The sequence below is a fragment of the Lutzomyia longipalpis genome, chromosome 1 (assembly GCF_024334085.1).
Source record: "Lutzomyia longipalpis isolate SR_M1_2022 chromosome 1, ASM2433408v1".
In the NCBI taxonomy this organism is placed as follows: domain Eukaryota; kingdom Metazoa; phylum Arthropoda; class Insecta; order Diptera; family Psychodidae; genus Lutzomyia; species Lutzomyia longipalpis.
Window position 1 is genome coordinate 29,363,681 of NC_074707.1, and position 20,507 is coordinate 29,384,187.

General features: G+C 36.0%; 4 protein-coding genes across 5 annotated transcripts; 1 reads left to right on the top strand and 3 right to left on the bottom strand.

Moving 5' to 3' along the window:
- Positions 1 to 1,308: 1,308 nt before the first annotated feature.
- On the bottom strand, positions 1,309 to 15,523 carry LOC129786538 (uncharacterized). Its single transcript, XM_055821669.1, has 12 exons — positions 15,242 to 15,523; positions 14,510 to 14,839; positions 11,736 to 12,009; positions 11,079 to 11,667; positions 9,979 to 10,282; positions 8,122 to 9,066; positions 7,772 to 7,932; positions 7,562 to 7,616; positions 6,725 to 6,989; positions 6,215 to 6,656; positions 1,772 to 4,229; positions 1,309 to 1,595 (listed from the first exon to the last, which is right to left on the bottom strand). The coding sequence occupies exons 1-12, from the start codon at positions 15,333 to 15,335 to the stop codon at positions 1,432 to 1,434; spliced, it is 6,081 nt and encodes a 2,026-aa protein (XP_055677644.1). The 5' UTR covers positions 15,336 to 15,523; the 3' UTR covers positions 1,309 to 1,431.
- On the bottom strand, positions 5,905 to 7,756 carry LOC129797654 (serine protease snake-like). Of its 2 annotated transcripts, XM_055840435.1 has the most exons (4): positions 7,253 to 7,756; positions 7,113 to 7,145; positions 6,725 to 6,989; positions 5,905 to 6,656 (listed from the first exon to the last, which is right to left on the bottom strand). In XM_055840435.1, exons 1-4 carry the CDS (start codon positions 7,347 to 7,349, stop codon positions 6,071 to 6,073), a joined length of 981 nt encoding a protein of 326 aa, XP_055696410.1. In that variant the 5' UTR covers positions 7,350 to 7,756; the 3' UTR covers positions 5,905 to 6,070. The 2 variants fall into 2 exon arrangements, with proteins under 2 accessions (XP_055696410.1, XP_055696409.1); XM_055840434.1 differs by having other exon boundaries at positions 7,113 to 7,756.
- Positions 9,571 to 11,065, bottom strand: LOC129797657 (testisin-like). Its single transcript, XM_055840437.1, has one exon. It carries the CDS (start codon positions 10,820 to 10,822, stop codon positions 9,842 to 9,844), a length of 981 nt encoding a protein of 326 aa, XP_055696412.1. The 5' UTR covers positions 10,823 to 11,065; the 3' UTR covers positions 9,571 to 9,841.
- Positions 15,524 to 17,376: 1,853 nt separating the features above from the next.
- Positions 17,377 to 20,499, top strand: LOC129797510 (SET and MYND domain-containing protein 4). The gene is made up of 3 exons (XM_055840165.1): positions 17,377 to 17,958; positions 18,021 to 19,119; positions 20,161 to 20,499. Exons 1-3 carry the CDS (start codon positions 17,459 to 17,461, stop codon positions 20,497 to 20,499), a joined length of 1,938 nt encoding a protein of 645 aa, XP_055696140.1. The 5' UTR covers positions 17,377 to 17,458.
- Positions 20,500 to 20,507: the final 8 nt, after the last annotated feature.

Here is a 20,507-nt window from a genome sequence, read left to right on the forward strand (position 1 = left end):
TTTCACCAGCTAGCGAAATAAAAGATTAACTTAGGTATTTTCTTTAGCATCATCAAAAATTCCCGATGGTTTTCACACACCATGTAATTCCTTGGGCATTTTTTATTAATGACTGTATAAAAGTCTTCTATTCGTCTCAGAAATTCTTCATTTTTTTTTGACATGACAATATTCCTCAACGTGCCTTGGTAACAAAACGATTCGAATGAGAACACGCAGAGCATTATGACGAAATTAACCCTTTCTAGGTGTTTAAAATGATTGGGTTAATGTTTTATCTTAACTCTTTACAGAGAAGTTTGTGTGATATGTAAGAATCAATTTTAAGATAAATGGTTCTACTCTTCAAAAATTTCAACAATACTCTCCAAAAGAAAGTAGAGAAAATTTCGGATTTATTTATCTCAGATTGGTATAGGTACATTTTTAAAGCTACAAAATATTACAATTTATTTAATCCTACTTTTATTGGAAATACGTAAGATTTGTATAAAAAAGGCCAAAGAAAACGTTTTGGCTGTTAAACCTGTTTGAATGTTTTAAATTTTTACACGTTTCATGCGGTCGAGAAAGGGTTAAAATTTTAGTTTTCATACATCATTGGCGAGCCCCCATTCTCAGTAAAATAGTAGAAATTCCCAGAAATCTACTGATATTTTTGGAAATCAAAGTTGAATCATTCCGATTATAAAGTTTGTACAAAAAATTTTGCAATATATGGAGGAACTCACATAAAGGCGTAAGTTAATACGTAAATTCAATTGTTAGCGCAAGAAAACGGAATAAGAGTGAGGAAGAATAAATTTTAATTTCATTTCATTATAAAGTACACGTCCAATTTATTAGGCTTTTTGATTAAAACCTCGACGTATGAGTTATTGAGGTTTTACTATTACCATTTTGTAAAGTGTTGGGATTTATTCCTACAACGACTATGACCGAATATATGATAAAATAAGCAATATAAATCAAAAAAAAAAAAAATAAGTGAAAACGTCCCATAGGTCTTTTATAGAGCAAAAGATTTTTTTTTACTCAAACCTCATTTATATAAGGACATATTCAATTACTCGAACCAATGTGTTAGAAAAGGAAACTATTTTATTTTTGTAAAAGCTTTGCAAATAAGTTTGCTAAATTACTCTTTAGGCTTTACTTCTTTTGATGAATTACTCATGCTTCTTTTTTCAATGATTTATTTGCTTTTGGAATTGCTAGGTTATCGCCCCCTGAAGAGTATTGCCGAAATATTTACATTATTATTCAAAGTCCAGACTGCTGACACACATATTTGCAACACAGATTCAATGATTTTTCTTTTAATTTATTTTTATTCATTCATATTGTTTTATTTTAAAGTCTAATTTTTTATTGTTCCTTTATTCTTAATCACAATAATCTAAAAAGAAAATAATCTCTCTTATTCCTCCGTTAGTTAAATGCAATTTCTTCAATCCAGTCAAGATAGGAGTAAACTCGGGTGTAAAGAGCGGGTATTCTTGTACCACATTCCTTTCCATGAGCCGTTATTCCTACAATGTAGTAGATATTGGCAGATATGCTAGAGTCGTATGAATAGAATGCTAATGGTCCACCTATAAGAAATAGAAATAATTTATTAGTTCAATCATGACATTATACATTTAAATGTATGAGAAATATCGCCAAAAAAATATTCGGCAAAACTTTTTAATTTATTTGCTAATTTGAGGTTTGGTAGGAAAATCCAAACGAAGAAAAAAATAAAATATGCAATATAGAATTTTCTCACCTGAATCACCCTGACAAGGGCTTTTCCCAGCTGAATTGGATTCTGCACATACCAACGACTTTATAACACCATCGCTGACCGGCTTCTCGCGTGGGTAGTGCTCAGAACATGCTTTGCGTGGCACAATCGTCAATGGAACTTTTTGCAGAGTGTTGTATTCGCTACCACCAAATGATGTATGACCCCAACCAGTTGTGGCGAGCCCCATGCCACTTGAGTCTGGATGATTATTGAGACAAGCTGGTCTGATATAACGTCCAAATTCTACATCAGCATCGAGTTTTATGAGAGCAATGTTATGGTAGATGGATTTACTGCTATATCTGGGATAAATGAATACTCTCTCGATGCCAAAGTCCTTTGCAGTTTTGCCATCACCTGAACCGTCAGTGAGGTCAAAGGCACCCAGACGAACCACATCTGGGCTATTGGTTGTGAAACATTGTGCAGCTGTTAGAACAAATCTCTCACTTATGAGAGTTCCACCACAAATGAAATATAAGCTTCCATCGTCGTAATCTGATTCATCCACCCCAATTGCCGCCATATGTGGAAATTCCCCTGGAGCTGTTGCTGGACTGTCCTCAGATGCCGTATTATCATTATTTGTGGTATAATTTTGGGAATATTCTTGACATTTTGCGGTGCTTAGTCTGTCTGTTCGTACGGGAATATCGGGGACATCATCATCCAAGTCATCTCCAGCAGAGTCATTGTTCGTATTTATTGGAGAAAAGCAAAGAGGTTTTCGGGACTTAGGATTGGATTCTGGGGTAGTTTCATCTTCGCCAAAACGTACGTTAATTTGTTCAATGTAATTAATACACAGAGGGATATCGGTTGAAGAGGATACATCATTTGGAGATACGCTTGAACTAGGACTGCTCGTAGTACTCTCATTTGAAATATTGGGAGAACTACTTGAAGCACTTACCGGTGAAGATGTGCTTTTTATAATGATTTCTTCAGTTGGAATATTCAGAATATTATCCCAAAGTGGATTCCTTTCAGTTGAAGGAGTAAAGATTTCACCTATATTTAGATCTGGAGGAGATTGATCAGTTACAACAGGTTTCTTTTCATCAGGAATTGAGGCAATATCACTTGAAGGTGATTGATCTGACGTACTTGGAGCAGCAGTTGAGGTTGATGGACCTCTTATTATAATTTCTTCTGTTGGAATATTTAGAATATCATCCCAGAGAGAAGGTCTTCTTTCGGTTGATGTAACAACCTCATCATCGACACTTGGAATAGCGCTCGGAGAAGAAGGAATATCATTTGAAGATACAGATGACGGTTCTTCTGATATATTTGGGGTACTGGTTGTTGAAGGATTCTTTATTATAATTTCCTCTAGGGGAATATTATCCAAATTTTCAATCAACCAAGGTCCTCTATGTGTTGTGACCTCGATATCAGGAGTTTCGTCTGATGCGGGTTTATCAGGAATTGATGTTCCTTCTTCTTTTGTAATGTTTGGCAAATCATTAGAAAGACTATCGTCTGAAAGCGTATCGTCCAACTCGATGGGAGTTGATAGATTTGGAAAGTTTTCCAGAAGTGGAGGTATTTTCTCAGTCAAAGGAGTCTCATCAATTAAATTGGGAACTTCACTTGATACTGGACTAATGCTTGGAAGTGTCGTTTGTTCGTTTTCTAAAATGCTTGTAAAATTAATTGGAAAAGTGGGACTATCGGAAAATGACGTAGAACTTGTAGGAGATTCATTTGAAATGTTGGGAGGAGTACTTGAAACTGTTGAGCCGACAGGAGAATTATTTAAGAAATCATTCGTAGTTTGGGGAAGATCAGCCAAAGAATTAGGTGGTTCACTTGGTAGATTTGGAAAACCACTTAAACCATCGTCACTAGGAACACTTGGAGGCATTGGGACGTTTGGAGCTATTGGGAGATTTGGAGGTATTGGGGCACTTGGAGCAATTGGGATACTTGGAGCAATCGGGATACTTGGAGGTATTGGGGCACTCGGAGCACTTGGAATACTTGGTATGCTCGGAAGTTTGGGATCTTCACTCGGCATGGGAGGAACACTACCTGGCAATGGTTTACCATCACCAGTTGTAATTGGAGTTTCAACGTTTGGCGGAGGAGGGAAATTGCTAGGATACATGGGTGGTTGTACAGGTGCGGGATATGCTGGTGGAGTCACAGCGGGCATCGCGGGAAAACCGCCTGTGGTTGTTTCTCCCCATAAACTATTCACTGGCCAAAAGCTAATCACTTTATCCACCGGGCAGCATATAACTGGGATACGGTGTTGGTGGAAGAAGCAAATAGGTGGGTATCCATTGTGCATATCCTTAAGTGGAATGCGACAATTTCCTGGGAACACACACAAACCATTTCCAAATTGATTCATGCAGGGGCATCCCACATCCGATGCGTACGATTCATCCCGAAAAACAATATCTAGATAAAACAGAGTCACGGTTATCTACATAAATTACTAGTACACCATTACACTATATATTTAAGCCACATTAGTACAATTACCTTGCGGGACTGTAATACTGATTTGTGTAAAAAATACAAATGCTACAACTTGGTTCATCTCTCATGTAAATCTTTTGAGAGTTCTCAGTGGAATGAAAGGCACAACCACTGCTGGTGCTTCGGGCACCTCAGCACCTCAGCATTGGCAATGAAAAACTCCACGCTATATGTCGCGCAAACCTGTTTGCGTGTTTAAGTAAACGAAAACTTTGGTTTTTTTTTACCCAATGTGGGAAATCTTGCTAAATACTTGAGCAAGTTGTGCGGAAATGACGAAGTTTGATGCTCTTTAGTAGTTTTTTATCAATCATCACTGAGACACATGGCTATGACAAAGTGCAAAATTGAGAATTTATTAAAATGCAAATTATTCAATTTATATTATTTATTTACTTGTTTATACAAGAAAATGCAAATATTCGGAAGGAGATCCCAACTGTGAGTCAGTGGACTTGCTGGGAGATTCCAAAGAGACGTGTTGGTCAATTAATATTCTAACGAACGTCCACCACGATTACATTGATGATGGTAGTCTGTAGGTAGAGGAAAAATGGCGATTCGAGTCCAGCAATCAATCATCTCCATTAGCAAAATGTAATCAAATGATTTTTTTGTTGAATACGGTTCTTCTGCCTTGAAGAGATTAGGATCATGGCATTTTGTTGCTGAGTAGTTTGACACAAATTCATTATTTCTCAATACATATAATTTCTTTGGCACGTTATGCAAGAGTGTATGAAGTCCATAACTGATGCGTAGAGAGATGCTATATGGACATGAAGAATTTAGGTGAACTTCTCTGCGTGGGGCCTTTTGTAGTTTTAAGTGGGCAACACACAATCGCCTTTGGGAAATCACAATAGTCCACAATCACACCTGGATTCCGAACGGTTTTCGGGAAACCCTTGCAATCTGTAATTTCCGTGCAAATCCCCACTTTTTCATCCGAATCTCGAATACAGCTGCTGCCCAGTTCGTTGTTGCTCTCAGGAAAAATGATAAAGTCTGAATTTATTTGTGAATAAACTGCGTTGATGAGCAGGAAGCACAAAATGAGAATTTTAAACGATACCATCGTATTGCAAGGCTGCGACTTTGAGACTACTTTCCAATCGTACAGGTGATCGCTTTTTAAATCTCAACAATCAGCCAACACTGATTTCATTACCTGTGCTCATCGAGAAAAATGAATAAATAAAATGACGATGTTAATATTTCTTTGGTGCCTCAACAGAATTCCCGGGAGTTTTAGTTTTCTTTTTAATTTATTTATGACTGGTTTCAAATTCATGCATGACGTCGATGTGTAGCTCTTGTAGCTTTGCAAAGTGATGAGATATCCAAAGATTGTAGAGTAGATCGTTCTATGTATTTTTTTTTCTTCTTAAAATCCAGCGCAAAAAACATACGAACGAGTTTTATTTAATATAGGGGAGACTGGGATATGGTGGGTCAACATTTTTATAATAAATTTCAAATAGTTTTCTTGTACTATCTTCGGTTCAATTTTCCATTCACTTAACATCTAATACAATAAATTTTTTTATATGTTTATTTAATTAATACAAAATATAAAAATGTTTGTCAGGTGATCCTTCAAAAAAAAAAAAAAAAATTAAAAATTGCATGCCGTAAAATTCTATGCATAAAAGGAAAAAAAAAAGAGAAAAAAAGTTTCTTTATATGATAATTATGATGTGATGTCAATGATTTTTTTTGCCTGAAGTATATTTTATAATATTTTGTAAGCATCATTTAACCGTGACATTATGGCTGTGGCAGTTAAGGCCACACGATTGACTCTATCCAGTTCAAATATGATGAGATTCTTGTATAAATTCCTGGGGTATTAGCACTTCCGCAGAATTTCCCTGTTGAAACTATTCCCAATATGTGGAAAATGCAGGTGTTGTCAGGTGTAACCACCTGAATCGGTCCTCCAGAATCACCCTGGCAGGTATCCTTGCCTTTGTTGTCGAATCCAGCACAAAGTTGTGTTTCAGCAATGCCTTTGGGTAGAGCACGAGTAATCTCGTACTGTTGATTACACAATTCATTCGAAGTAATATTGAGGGAAACTTTGAGGAGAAAATCCGATCTAGGTCCTGAATACTCAATTTGACCCCATCCAGTTGCAATAGCTTGGGTATAGTTGATACTTGGACTTTGCCACAGGCACGCTGGTCTCACAAATTTACCCAGTTTAGCTCTCCCCTCTAGTCGTATCAAGGCAATATCATTGTATTTTATTGGCACGTGAAATTCCGGATGCCTCATAATTTCACGAATTTTAAATTGTTGCGGTTGTGCTCCTTCATCTACTTTGATGAGATCATGATCACCAAGTCTTACGTATTCTGGGATATGCCTCAAAGAAAATAAATTTAAAAAAATAGAATTAATGAATTTTTAAAACGTTTCTACGAGACATCTTACTTGAGACTGCAATGAGCTGCTGTTAGTACAAATTCTTCTGATATCAAGACACCTCCACAGCCCCACTCAATTTCATTATTTCCAGTACTGTTCCATCCAATTGCAGCCATATGAGGAAACTCAGCCAATTGTGCTTCTTCCCCGCCCACAATTAAAGGTGTATCGTATTTACACTCTGATACTTCAATAGAAAAAGTTGGACCATCCAATAGAAGCGGTGTAAAATAACTCTCTTCTGTGGCGTACTTTGAAAATTCTTCGCATTCTTTTGATACAAAAAAAATGTTTTTGTTGGAAAATTTACAAATAAAATAATTTTTTCTCAATTTAACAATAATTATTATTTAAGCACCCTATATGGAAAATACTTTAACTTATTATTTCATACTTCTCTGACTTATTCTCTTCCCGTTAGTGACGTCTAGAAGTTGTATCGTGTAAAAGAAAATAAAATAAAATTTTACCACTGCTCTTTTCACATTCTTGTGTGAATTCACGTTAATAAATAAGACCGATGAGGGCATTTACCTAATTGACCTTCAGCGAAAAAAGTGAATGGCACAATGATTAAATATATTGTAAGCCAAAAGCGCAAATTTTGAATACTTTTCATGTTTTCACACATATTTTCCCCGATTTTCTTAAAAAATAAGTTTTAACTATAAATTAGTTTGGTATATCAAAACTTTCTTGCCAAAAGTAATTATGAAAAAAATTATATATGTATTAGGAATGTCTTAAAACACTTAATTAGATACTAGAAATTTATTGTACATAATTTGTCGTTATATTGAAAGTTCTCAAGCAAGGATCTCTTGCAGACTGACAGAGACTTACTTTTATCAATTCCTTTTGTCACAGACGAATTATTCTCTTCTTTAACTAACTTTATCTACAAAACCTGTTTACATGGTTCATAAAGAAGAATATTTTTTTGTTTTTTTTTTTAAATTCTTCTTACAATAGTTTATTAATGTAGTCTGACCAGACATGATCTGTATATAATGTTAATCACATATAAGTAGAAATAATTGCATCATTCCTTCAACTCCACGCAATTCCTTCAATCCAGTCCATGTACGCTGCAACACGAGTATAAATTGCTGGTATTTTGGCGCCACAGCTTTTACCAAAAGATGTCAATCCCACGATGTAGTAAATTTTAGCAGAAACAGTCAAATTGTATGTAGAAATCGATAATGGTCCCCCTTTGAAGTAAAAAGTATATAATTTTAGACAATTGCTAGCATAATTCAGTGGTAAAACGTTAAGGTTATTGCTTAAGAAAGAGTTTTATATTAAATACGTAATCGTTGACTCATAAATAAATTTTTGATTACTATCGATTGATCAGTTCTATGAGGTTTTATCAAATTTAAGTTCTAATTGAACCCTACCTGAATCCCCTTGGCAAGTATCTCGCGCATCTATATTAGAACCAGCACAGAGTTGTGTAGTCACGAGTCCCTGTGGAAGTCTCCTTGTGGGCTGAAAGTTTGGAGTACATTGTTCAGTGGTGAAGATTTGTAAGTCAACTTTTTGCAAAATAGCTGATTCCACCCCACCAAACTCTGTATGACCCCATCCAGTTGCGGTCACATATAAATCTTCATTTTCGACTGTGCTGTACAGGCAAGCTGGTCGGATGAATCTTGTGAATATGACCGTTTCATTTAATTTAAGTAGAGCAATGTCATTGTAGACGGTTGAACCCTTGTATTGTGGATGAATGATAACACTTTCAATTTCAAAATCTCTCACGGTCTCATTATCTTCATCTGTGGATAGATCGCGTTCGCCCAAACGAACCATTGTTGGTGCTTCTCGTCCAAAACAATGGGCAGCCGTTAAGATGTAACGCTCACTTATTAAACTTCCACCACAAGTAAATCTTAATCCATTTCCACTTGGATTATCCATTCCAAGTGCTGCCATATGAGGAAATTCTGCGATACCTGCATTTGTGCCCAAGACTATGCCATAGTAAGCTGGTCCTGCCTTCGGATTCGTATAATTCTGCATGTATTCTTGGCATTTAATGGTGCTCAATCTTGTTAAACGATCAGAAGTATTTTGTCCGAGATTTCCTGGTTTCGTTGGTTTAGTAGTGGGATTTATTACATTTGGAGAATTAGTAGTAACTGAATTGCTAGCTAAATTAGATGGACAACATATGACAGGAGTCTTATGTTCCTGGAAGAAGCAAATCTGTGGATTCCAGTTGTTAAGCATTTTATTGGGTATGCGACAACTCTTAGCTAGTACACAAATACCAGTCCCTGATGCTTCCTGGCATGGACTGCCTATTTCATAGTTATCATCTCTGAAGAGTATTGAACCATCTTTTGAGAATAAAAAATCATAAGAATAAAGATTAGAACAACAAATAAACAGTTAAAATGACCCATGAGTCTAAGATCTTTTTCTGCAGATCCAAAGGAATAAACAGACATAAATTCTTAGGGTTTAATCTTTTCCACAATAAGCTATGGTTTAATCTTTAATTTAATCAGCTCATACTGATTTTCACTACATCTTTTTTATGATAAATAAGAATGCAAAAAATGATTTTTTGGAACTTTTCGTCAAAAGAAAAAGATCTTAAAGTTTCATCAAACTTATTACAGTTTTTATTTTGAGAAAATTTTCAAACCAAATGATCAAAAAAAAAGAAAAGAAGACCTTACCTTGTGATGCACTGATTGAAATTTGTAAAAACAACAGATATACCAGAACTTGATACATCTCTCTTGCAAATCTCTCGAATGTCTACCACTGAATGAGAGATGTGTCTCACACATGACACTGTTCACCCCAAGAACGAGTCAAAAGGAAATTTCGCCGCGTCGTTTAAACCTGTTTTATTTTCTGTTATTCAATTAACATGTGTGATTTTTCACCTTTTGGGGATTTTCTAAGATATATAAACTATAATTAAGTGCCCACACATTGCGTCCACTGTATGAGTTTTTTTGTTGCAAAAAAAACACGTGCATAAAATATGACGAAGCATCAGCTCTAATGAAGCTAACATCATTGGGGAATCACTTAAGAATTTCAATGGCGCATGCACTCTTCATTTATAAAAAAAAATCTCACGATAACAATGAGTTGAATTTATCGTCTCTGGGGGAATCCGCAGTGATCAACCCACGCATCCTGTAAAGTCGATCTGATCCAGGGTGTGAAGAAGACGATATTGGTAAAAACGAGGGGGCGCTCATTATTACACCCAAATGTGAATGAGGGAATACCCACGATGACGTGATCGTCTGTCTGGAGAGGCCCAAGCTTTGCTCCTGAGCACGGAGCCAGAGAACCTTCATTGGGCATTTCTCCGCAAATATGGGTGATTGTAATGCCATGCCTAAGATCAGGCAGACGAAAGTACGATGCACACTTTCTATTGTTAACGATCTCCATGGTATTGTGGGTAAAATTGTAGTTGTTTCCATGCTTAGCCCATCCAAAGAGGTGCATTGATTGATTTTGAAACTTGTAGCTGCTATCCTGAGTTGGTAAGAAAATAGGCTTGAAGCTATAAACTGATTCCTGCAGCTGAAGAATGGCAAGATCATAATAGAAAGGGGTTTTGTAGTGAAATTTAGGATGTATAAATGTTTTCTCTGCAAAGACATATTTATGCTCAATTATCCTTCCTCTAGGACTCATTCGTGTGATCCGCACGTAGGTCACATCATCATCCAAGGGTAAGCAGTGGGCTGAAGTTAGGACAAATCTCGGTGCAATGAGTGATCCTCCGCATTTCCAGTTGATTTCTTTTTTATTTTCAAGCAATTCCCCCACAAGTAACTGAGCCGTATGATCTCTGTATGGGTCAAAGATTTGCTCTGCAACATTCAATGAATAGCAGCTACCCTGATCGCCACATTGATCGTAACAATTTGATGTACAATTTATTCTTTGCCCTTGGCAATATTGATTTTCTGAACAGACTTGAATCTTATCTTTCCACTGATGGACACAATTGCGATTGCTTTCTTTGTCATCATCCGGAAAAATTATGGAATGAGCTTCAGTGAGAACTGAGTCCGTGATTAAGCAAGTCACGAGCACTAAACTAATGATAATCACCATTTTCTACGAAACCACATTCGCGTCTCACTGTTTCTCCGGCACTGACGAGCTCTTGTTGAAGCGGTTTTTGTGGAGTTGTCGCATGTTACCCCACGATCGTATATTCCTCGATATGAGGCGAATCTTGTTTTCTTTTCAAAGCAGGTGAAGCCGAAAGAATTCCAGAAGATGAAGGTCGAAAAGTATTATAGATTAGAAAAAAATTTATTCGATATATAAAAAAAGTAGAAAATCTCACACATTTGGGAGAATTTTATTGTCCCGGCCACGTGATGGGTTCTATCCAATCAAGATAGGATGATACTCTCGTGTAAACACCCGGAGCATTAACTCCTCCACAGGATTTTCCAAATGATGTGAGACCAACAATGTGGAATATGCAAATATTTCCAGGTGTTACCACCTGAATTGGTCCTCCTGAATCCCCTTGGCACGTATCCTTGCCACCGTCCAAGTAGCCAGCACACATTTGTGTATCAACGATTCCCCTTTGCAATTTCCGATTAATCTCGAAAAGGGGTGAGCACTCGTAGTTGGGAATGATGTCCAGGGTCACCTTCTGCAAGGTGTCGGACTTTGGCCCTGAGAAATCAATCTGCCCCCACCCAGTGGCCACAGTTTTTGTATAATTGATATTTTGTGTCTGCCACAGGCATGCTGGTCTCACAAATTTTCCCAATTTCGGTCGTTTCTCCAGCTTGATCACAGCAATGTCGTTGTACTTTGATGATGACCTGTACTCGGGATGTCTTATAATTTCCCGAATATTAATTTGCTGCGGATCCCCATCATCGTCAGTTCGTGCTAAGTTGTGATCACCGACTCGGATATATTTCGGCTGTACGCTGAAATTGGCAAAAAATCATTTTAAAATTATGCTGCTAAAGCAATCATGCTAATAAGTGCAATTTACCCACGAATATGCGTGCAATGGGCTGCTGTGAGAATTGTATCTTCGGAAATGAGAACACCACCGCAATTCCAATCGATTATGCTGTTTGATGTTTCGCTGTCCCATCCAATTGCGGCCATGTGCGGAAATTCAGCCGGTTTAGCCTCTTCTCCACCCACAATTAGTGGAACAGTGTAGTCGCATTGTGGTACTTCCACCTCATAAACAGGAGGATCAATTACCAGGGGCACGAAGGAGAATTTGCTTGTAGTCATTTTGGAGTATTCCTCACATTCTGAAAAAAAAAGAATATGTAGGTATTAATGATTTATACTGAAAGTTGTGTTTAACATTTAAAACTATTTATTTTAATTAGATACTGAATTGGAACTTTCATAGAACTTAAAGAGTGCTTGAAAGAGTGTTACAGTATTTTACAATAAGAAAATCAATTCAACTGAAACCTATTGCCCGACTTTCCAAAAATATAATTTATAATCATTTTGGCGCTTTTAGGGGACAAAATATCGCAGTTTATAATTTATTTTTGGATTCTCAGACACCTCTAATTCCGGTTCTTTTTAGTTGATATTTATAGCATTTTATGTAATACCCAAAAAGAGATTCAGAAAAATTTCCACCTTGCATGTCATTATAAATTAAGGATTACTGACCGATCCGACTGATCACTAAAAGATACCCCATCTTCGTTTATTCTAACTTTAGAATTTACTTATGAGCATATCTTTAGCGGGTTGGAAAGATAAAAACCGGCTTCTCAATTCTCATAATTAACCTTCGTGAGACAACATTATAAATTATACATACATATACTAAAGAGATCGCGATCTGCTGCTCTTCTCAACTTTTTTCTTTGCGTCGCATTTTTTTACGCTGTAGTATAGAGAATGAAGATGTAATTCTAGAGTTTTTTTAAAACCTTTTTAAAGTTAGATCACTTTTTGTTCTCTGCGGAACTATTACGTTTTTTTGTTAATAAAAAATGGGGATTTTAGAGGAATTATATGGCGTAATTATAAAATTTAAGATCTATTAGTCACTATTTTTTTTTTATACTTATTCAACCCTAAAGTTAATTATTAAAAACATTAGATGACTCAGTCTAACTTGCTGGTTAATGTTTCTAAAAATTAATTAAAAATTATTTTCAATTTTAATCTAAGAAAAGCGATCAAAAGTATATGTTGAAGGATCACTGATTAAAATAAATTCCTTTAAAAAGATTCTTATTCAAATTAGCAAACGCCACAATGTTACCTGTGCGTAATTAAATGGCTGTTAATATCTATTGCTTATTTATTGCATATAATAAACAAAGCCGTGATTAATGGATTAAGTTAAAATTATGTATGCAAATCTTTGAAGAAAATTGGATAATCTTCTCATTTACAAACCGCAAAGTCACGATTTAAAAAGATTATAATTTCTTTCTATCTTCGCGTTTAAAAAAATCAATATTTCTTTCTTTTTTGTAAATAATCTGTATTTTATATTTACCGGTATATAACCCGGATACGTGCAGATTTTTTGGCATTTTCATGAATTTCTAATTATGTCAATTCTTAAGCAATATTCTTGAAATTATTGTACATATGCAAATATTCAAAATTATTTTTTTTGCAGAATTCGTTTTTATAATATTATTTTTTTATAAAATCTTCTATTGCTTTTTTATCTTTTCATATAAATCTAAGGCAAAAAAATACGCTGCAATTTAGCAAATTCCATGCATGCTAAACCCAATGTAATTTGTAAATAATTTATTATTTTGTCTCATTTTCAATCGTTTAACAAAATATATAACTAGAAAGAGAAATAAGAACATTTTTGTCTCTTTGAATGTTTTGTTTCTTACTTGTCTTATCAAAATGTTTATAAATAAAGCAAAGTTATTAAAAAAAAAAGATTGATCCATTTTTTAATAATCATGTAAGTAAATAAAACAACTAAATTCGTAGCAATGTAACGACTTTGTCGTTAATAAAAAACAGAACTGATAAGCAAATTGTTAGGCTCTGATACAGTATTGGAAGACAAATAAACAAAAACTAAAGCAAATAATTAAATACATTTTATGGAAATGGAAACTACGCTTTTCTGTTCTAGATCATTTTTTGAGTTTATAAATTTTGTCCTAAAGATTATAAAATTTCTTTGATTCTAGTAAAAATGGAATTCATTTTATAAGAACATAAGCTCTCAAAAGCATATTTAAGAAAAAAAATTGCTAGTTAAATGTAAAAAGATTTCTTTGGGAAAATTTCAAAAATATGTTTTGAAAATAGTCAAGATAAGGATGTTCTCTTAATACAGAAAATTCCTTTTATGTAGCAAACACGTGAAAATAAGCTCTATCATCATCACAATTTTAAATGAATTTACATTCTTTATAGTTTCTTTTATGGCTTCGATTTTATACAGGTTTGTTTTCTTATTCAACATCACGGATAACGCTGTACACATAAAACCATGTTTTCTCATTATAAATCACACAACACTTCTGTTGAATAAGTAATTTAGAATTGTCCACACCACATGCATTAAAAATGATTCTAAGAATTTTTCAGAATCGTCACTGTGGCTGGTAAACAATGCAAAAAAAGACAGGAAATCTTTTTTTTCGTTTTAAAATGTAGTCCATTTCGTAGCATTATTTTTAAATTCACTTTTTTGTTACCTGCTTTTGGACGTACCTATACATATTTACATACTAAATTTAAGTGGATATCTAATTAGTGGGAACGTGTGAAATGAACAGGTTTTTTTCTCCTTACTTCTCTGGCTGATTCTTTGTGTTCCTTCTCCGTCTCGGATACTGATAAAGCCAGACATGTCGTCGAAAGATGATTGGATGGATGGCTGAGGATTTTGGGATTGTGAAGGTGAGTCAAAATCGGACGATGGTGCCGGATTGAAGCCACCAGGTTGTGATTGATTTTGATCGAAGGCATTACTCTGGACTGGACAGCACACAATTGGGTCATTGCGTATGAAAATGCAGAGCTGAGGTGTGTTTGTACGATCGTTGAGTACCTGAGGGCAGTTCTTTATTGAGGTGCATACGCCCTGAGAGCCATCACTTTGTAATCTGCATGAATCACCCTCTGGAATGAAAATCATTTTCTCACATTATCATGATGCTCAAAAAAATTCTTCATGTGGGGACCTTGGTTCAATTTTAATTTGGGAGTCTTATTTTATTGTACAGCAGCTTCGTATTTACTAAATGATGCAGTGACAGAAAATGCTTTGGAGATATTTCTCTCTGTTGCCGTGTTTGATGACCCCCACGTAACATTTTGTGCGTGTTTTGTCACGCTAATGTGAATTCCAAATAGTCGCTTCTCTGTGGGAATTCCCGCATTCTCACATTGCAAAATATACGCAAAGGATCAAAATTGGTATGTGAATTCGTACGATCACGCGGAGCACAGTTTTTGATTTTTTTTAAACCAAAGAAGATACTCGAAAAAGATTTTTTCGCGATCTTACATCCAAAAACTTACCAAATTGACCTTTAGTGAGGGGAGAGAGCAACAAGAGCAGGAGGACACGGAAGATTGTCCAGGTGTCCAAATGCCTCAAGCTACACATGGTCATTTTTTCACTTTATTCCACTCCAAACTCCCATTCACGGTAGTTGAAAAAATTAAAACTTTTCTCTCTCAGTGTCAATATCACAAGAGCTACAGGGAATAACATGCAATTATGATAATAAGCACTGAGAGATGTGATCTGGCACGTCAACACGCATGGAGACAAAACAAACGACTGAGCTTGTGGTTGAACTTGTGAAGCTTTGAAGAAAATCTTTGCATCTCTGAATGTATTGAAGTTGAGCCGAGTTTATACATATACAAGTTTACCTGGATCCCCGGGCAAATGTGGGCTGTCACGAAAAAATTTAATGATGGTCACACCGACTAAGAAAAACTACAATTCATTCAATTATCGAACACATGAAAAATACTCACGGATTCGTAGAGGGTACAAAGATTAAATGCGGATAATATATATGTTGGTCAAGATAACTTGGATCGCTTTTATAGGTTTTTTTATCCAATAAAGGCGGTCCATCTTATCTTGACCACCTTATGTACTCTGTAGGAGATTTTTCTACGCTAGAAGAAGTGTGAGGCTACACAAGACAGTGCAAATTGAATAAAGTTATCCTGGCTTCACCAGAAGCAACAAATTAAGTAAGTACTCAATATCCAGGAAGAGCCCAATATCCAGGAAAATTTTACTCATCAAACAACACATTCAGCACTGCAGATTCTCATTCTTCGTCTTCTTACTACCACTGCTGAGAGGACGCCGACAACACTGAAGATATGAGGAATTGGGATTTGATCGCATGGAAAACCGACCCATTCCAAATGTATGTATTGCCAAAAGGTTCTTAAGACTACAGCCTTATCTCACCTCGAAAGGAACAGGTAAGAACATTTCTTTTGAAAGTACACAAATGAGCAGATAAGATTTCCTTGAAAGACTTTAGTCTCAGACATTGTGCTAAACATTATCTTCGGATTTCTGTTTATTTTTTTTTATTTATTTCGTTTTTAAATGTTTTCTCTTTTATAAGACACGTATTATTAACTGATCCACATAAATCATTGGATCAAATATTAATACTCGACGCTCCCGAAGATTATGAACCATACTCCTGTGTTAAAAGATAGGAATATGGTTCATAATCTTCGGGCACGTCGTACTGGAAAAGTATCTTCTCGACCAAGTAAATAAATTTAAAACCATATACCGCAGGCGATCAACAGGTTTCAAAAATATTGCAGAACTACAAGATTTTTTTTATAGAATTTACAAATAAGAGAAAAAATACAAAAAACAATACATTTTTCAATTCACCTTTACATCCAATAAGGAAAAAACTTTAAAGTTTGTTTTGTCCTCAGCGAAAGTACAAGCATGTAAGATTTTTTTCAATAGAAAAACTGATTAAAGTTATGTAGAAAACCTTGAGGATGGAACTTTTTTAGAACTTGTCTAACGAAAAAAATCTTATAATTATAAATTTATATTTTGATGAATTTGACACTGTGAACTTCGTGAGAGATGTTTCTGGCCTAAATTCTAACTCCACGCAGTATTATAAATCAAATGAACTATAGGTTTGAAGTCGTGAACAACTTAAAAAAAAGTAAAATATTTTGTCATCGTTTTTTTTTTCATAAACTGATAACGCGCTTAATCCAATCATTACATGGTGTCAGAAGTGGGATTATCCGATTTTACGACTTCAAAGCTGCCCACTGACACTTTCTTTCTCACCTGCGACACCGGTATATTTTAAATGTTTATAAAAGATTCTATAAATTTTGGTCCAAAATGGTCTAATATAACCTTTTCAACATACTAAAATATCTTCAGAATCAAAATTCAAAAATCACAAACGCACACTATAGATGCGTATCTTTGAATGTATTGAATTTTATATCAATGTGTAAGTACACACGATCTTTCTAAGTTAACCGTTCTAAGTGATCGTCAGCACTGGGCGCCAAAAATCCATTACCTCCCTCGATGAGTCTATACGATGAAATTGCGATGGGATCGTGCGTTTGGGGGAAAAAAACATAGACGATCGATGAGATCTTTAGCGCGCGCGCACATTGGAAGTTACAAAAATAAATTTATCCTCTTTAATCTCCTCGTGCAATTGTGCCGGATTGAAAACACATTTTCTCGCTCTGAAAATCATGGAAAATCTCGTGAAAACTCCTGATTTCTTCAAGACTTTCTGCCACAATGTCCTCAACGCTATGTCCCCGGAAGATTTTGATAAATTCAGTCAATTACCCAGTGATCGTGATCGATGTGAATACGTTGCGGGACTTCCAGCAGTGAAAAATCTCACGATTGTGCGGGAAGAAAAATCCGTAAAGAGCATTGAGAGAGCTCTTGCACTGAAGAAGGAGGGAAATAATGCATTTCAGAATAAGGAATGGAATAGAGCTCTCGATCTGTACAATCAGAGCTACATTGCAACCCCGTGCGATCCTGCAATGGATGTTGCGGTGATCTTTGCCAATAGATCTGCTGCTCTCTATCACATGGGGAAACATGATCTGGCTCTAAAGGACATTACGAGGGCAATGGAAGCAAACTATCCTCGGGATATGCAGTACAAATTGATGGAGAGGGAAGCTCGATGCTTCCTGGCACAGAAAAAGCACGCAGAAGCATTACAATCTTTCAAGTGAGATTGATTCTTTTTGTGGAAAATCAATTTATTGATCTTTGTTATCCATATGTTTCTAGGAAAACAATTACGGCGCTGGATGATGCAAAAATCCCTGAAGAAAAGCGTTCTAAGATGGAACGAGATGCTCAAATAATGGTGAAGATGCTCATGAAAACAATTGAGAAGTGCGGCAATCAGAAATTGAAGCAGAAAATCAAGAAAGAAGATACATCCCAAATGCATGCTGCTCTTGAATTTGACTACAACCCCACTGAAGGGAGATTTGCCAAGGCTGCTGCGGATATTGGGGTTGGAGAGACAATTGTGGCCGAACTGCCTCACTGCTCAGCTCTACTGGAGCGAAGTGCTCAAACGCACTGTCATCACTGCTTCAAGAGATTCCACGCGCCACTCTCCTGCCCCACGTGCTCCGATGCGCTCTTCTGCTCCACCGAATGCCGTACTGTTGCTCTAAAGACGTACCACAGGTACGAATGTGGATTGTTGCCGATCATCTGGCGATCTGGTACATCCATCATTTGCCATTTGAGCCTCCGAACGCTGGCTCAGCGAGATGTGGAGTATTTCCTCAAGATTCGCGATGAACTCAAAGCCAATGAAGGGGAATATCCCATCGAGCGACGCTTGAAGATGTCCAACAGTGACTACCGCAAGGTCTGCAATCTCTTCAAGGTTTCTGCGAAGGATCGATCGGTTAATGACTTGTTTCAACACACCGTAATGTCATTCTTCCTTGTTAACTGCCTCAGAGCTGGTGGCTACTTCGACAACAATTCTTCTGAAGGAGTTGTTCATGAAATTGCGGGATTCCTCCTGAGAACGCTCCAAGTGCTGCAGTTCAATACGCACGAAGTGTTTGAATTGCAAACCGGGAAGACGACTCAGGATCGTAAAACTCACTTCATTGGGGGTGCTCTATATCCCACTGTGTCGTTGTTCAATCACTCCTGCGATCCGGGAGTTGTTCGCTACTTCCGTGGCAATCGTGTCTATGTGCACGCCATTAAAAATATCAAAGCTGGAGAGATTGTTGCTGAAAACTACGGACCTCTCTATACGCAGGAAGATCGTGAACAGAGGCGCAATACTCTCAAGCAGGTTTATCACTTTGACTGCATGTGTGTTCCCTGCCAGGAGAATTGGCCACTTTTTGCGGTGAGTTTTTCTTTTTATTAAATCATTAACTTCAAATTAGTTTAATTTGAAATAACTACGAACTTTAGAAGAAAAAAAAAATTTTACTGAAGATTTACTTATTTATTTTTATTTAATTTTATTTCATTATGTGCTTTTTTTTCATTTCACACCGTATAATTCTTGGCCAGTTAACTGGATGAGTTTTTTTAAACAGAGAAAGATAGTTATATAAAGAAGTGAAAATATGTACAAAAAAAAATTAAATTTCATCAATTAGTTCTAGATTTTCCAAGAATTTTATAATTTTCATAGTTTCCACATTAGAGTAATTCAGTGATTAAATCAAATTTTTAGTTGTATTTTTTGATCCGATTTGCTTTCGATCTTTGTCTAATTTACGAAAATCAATAAGGATGTGCTCTTGATGTGGATTTTTTTTTACATGTTGGGTATAAAGGTTGAGGTGTTCTGGTTAATTTAGAAGATTGAGTAAAACGGGAGTGGCCAATTCTTAGAAGATTTATTTTAAAAAAAGAGAGATAAAATCTGAAGATTATGCGATCGATTCTGATAAAAAAAACTTCTAAGTTGTTAGAAAAAAAGTATTTTTAAGATTTTGACAGCTAATGTTTTTAAATCGTTCTATAAAGGTCTTTAAAAATCTGTGGAAAAGAAATTTTCCTTTAAAAACACGATTAAAAATAGAAAAAAAATGTCAAAATTGTTTTTCTCAGAATACCAAAAATCTTCTAACTCACAAATTGTATGAAAAGAACAGATTTTTATCAAAATCTACCCCTATGTCTCTTTTAAGATACTTTAGGCCTTACATTTTAGGGATAGGTCTTATAATAAAATTGTTAAATTAGTCCAGATTTCTAGAGAAAGCTGAGAAAATCAATTTCACTTACTTGGAACTCCAGATAGAACCCTTGAAATCTTGGAAATATAGATTTCAGTCAAATAAAACAAAATTAAAAGGATTCAGAAGTCGAAAATCTGCTAAAAGGCTCCTTGATTATGTTGTAACATTTCATAATTCTCTCCAATATCCAATAGGACATGAACAACGACATCCTCCGCTTTCGGTGCGATGGGAAAAAGGACTGTGGGGCTCTTATTTGCGTCCCAGCCGATACGAATGAATTTATGATTCGCTGCGTTGACTGCGGGGAATTCACGAACATCCTCAAGGGCCTGAAGGCAATGCAAGACATCGACGTGATGAACCGCACCGCTGAGAGACTCCACAACAGCGGAAGTGTCGACGAAGCCGTACGCAAGTACATTGAAATCCTCAAAACCATGAGTGACGTCCTCGTTCCACCCTTCCGTGACTACGTCCTGTGTCAGCAGAACATCCGCAATTGCCTACTTCAGTATGGAAATCGCATTTGAGTGAGCAT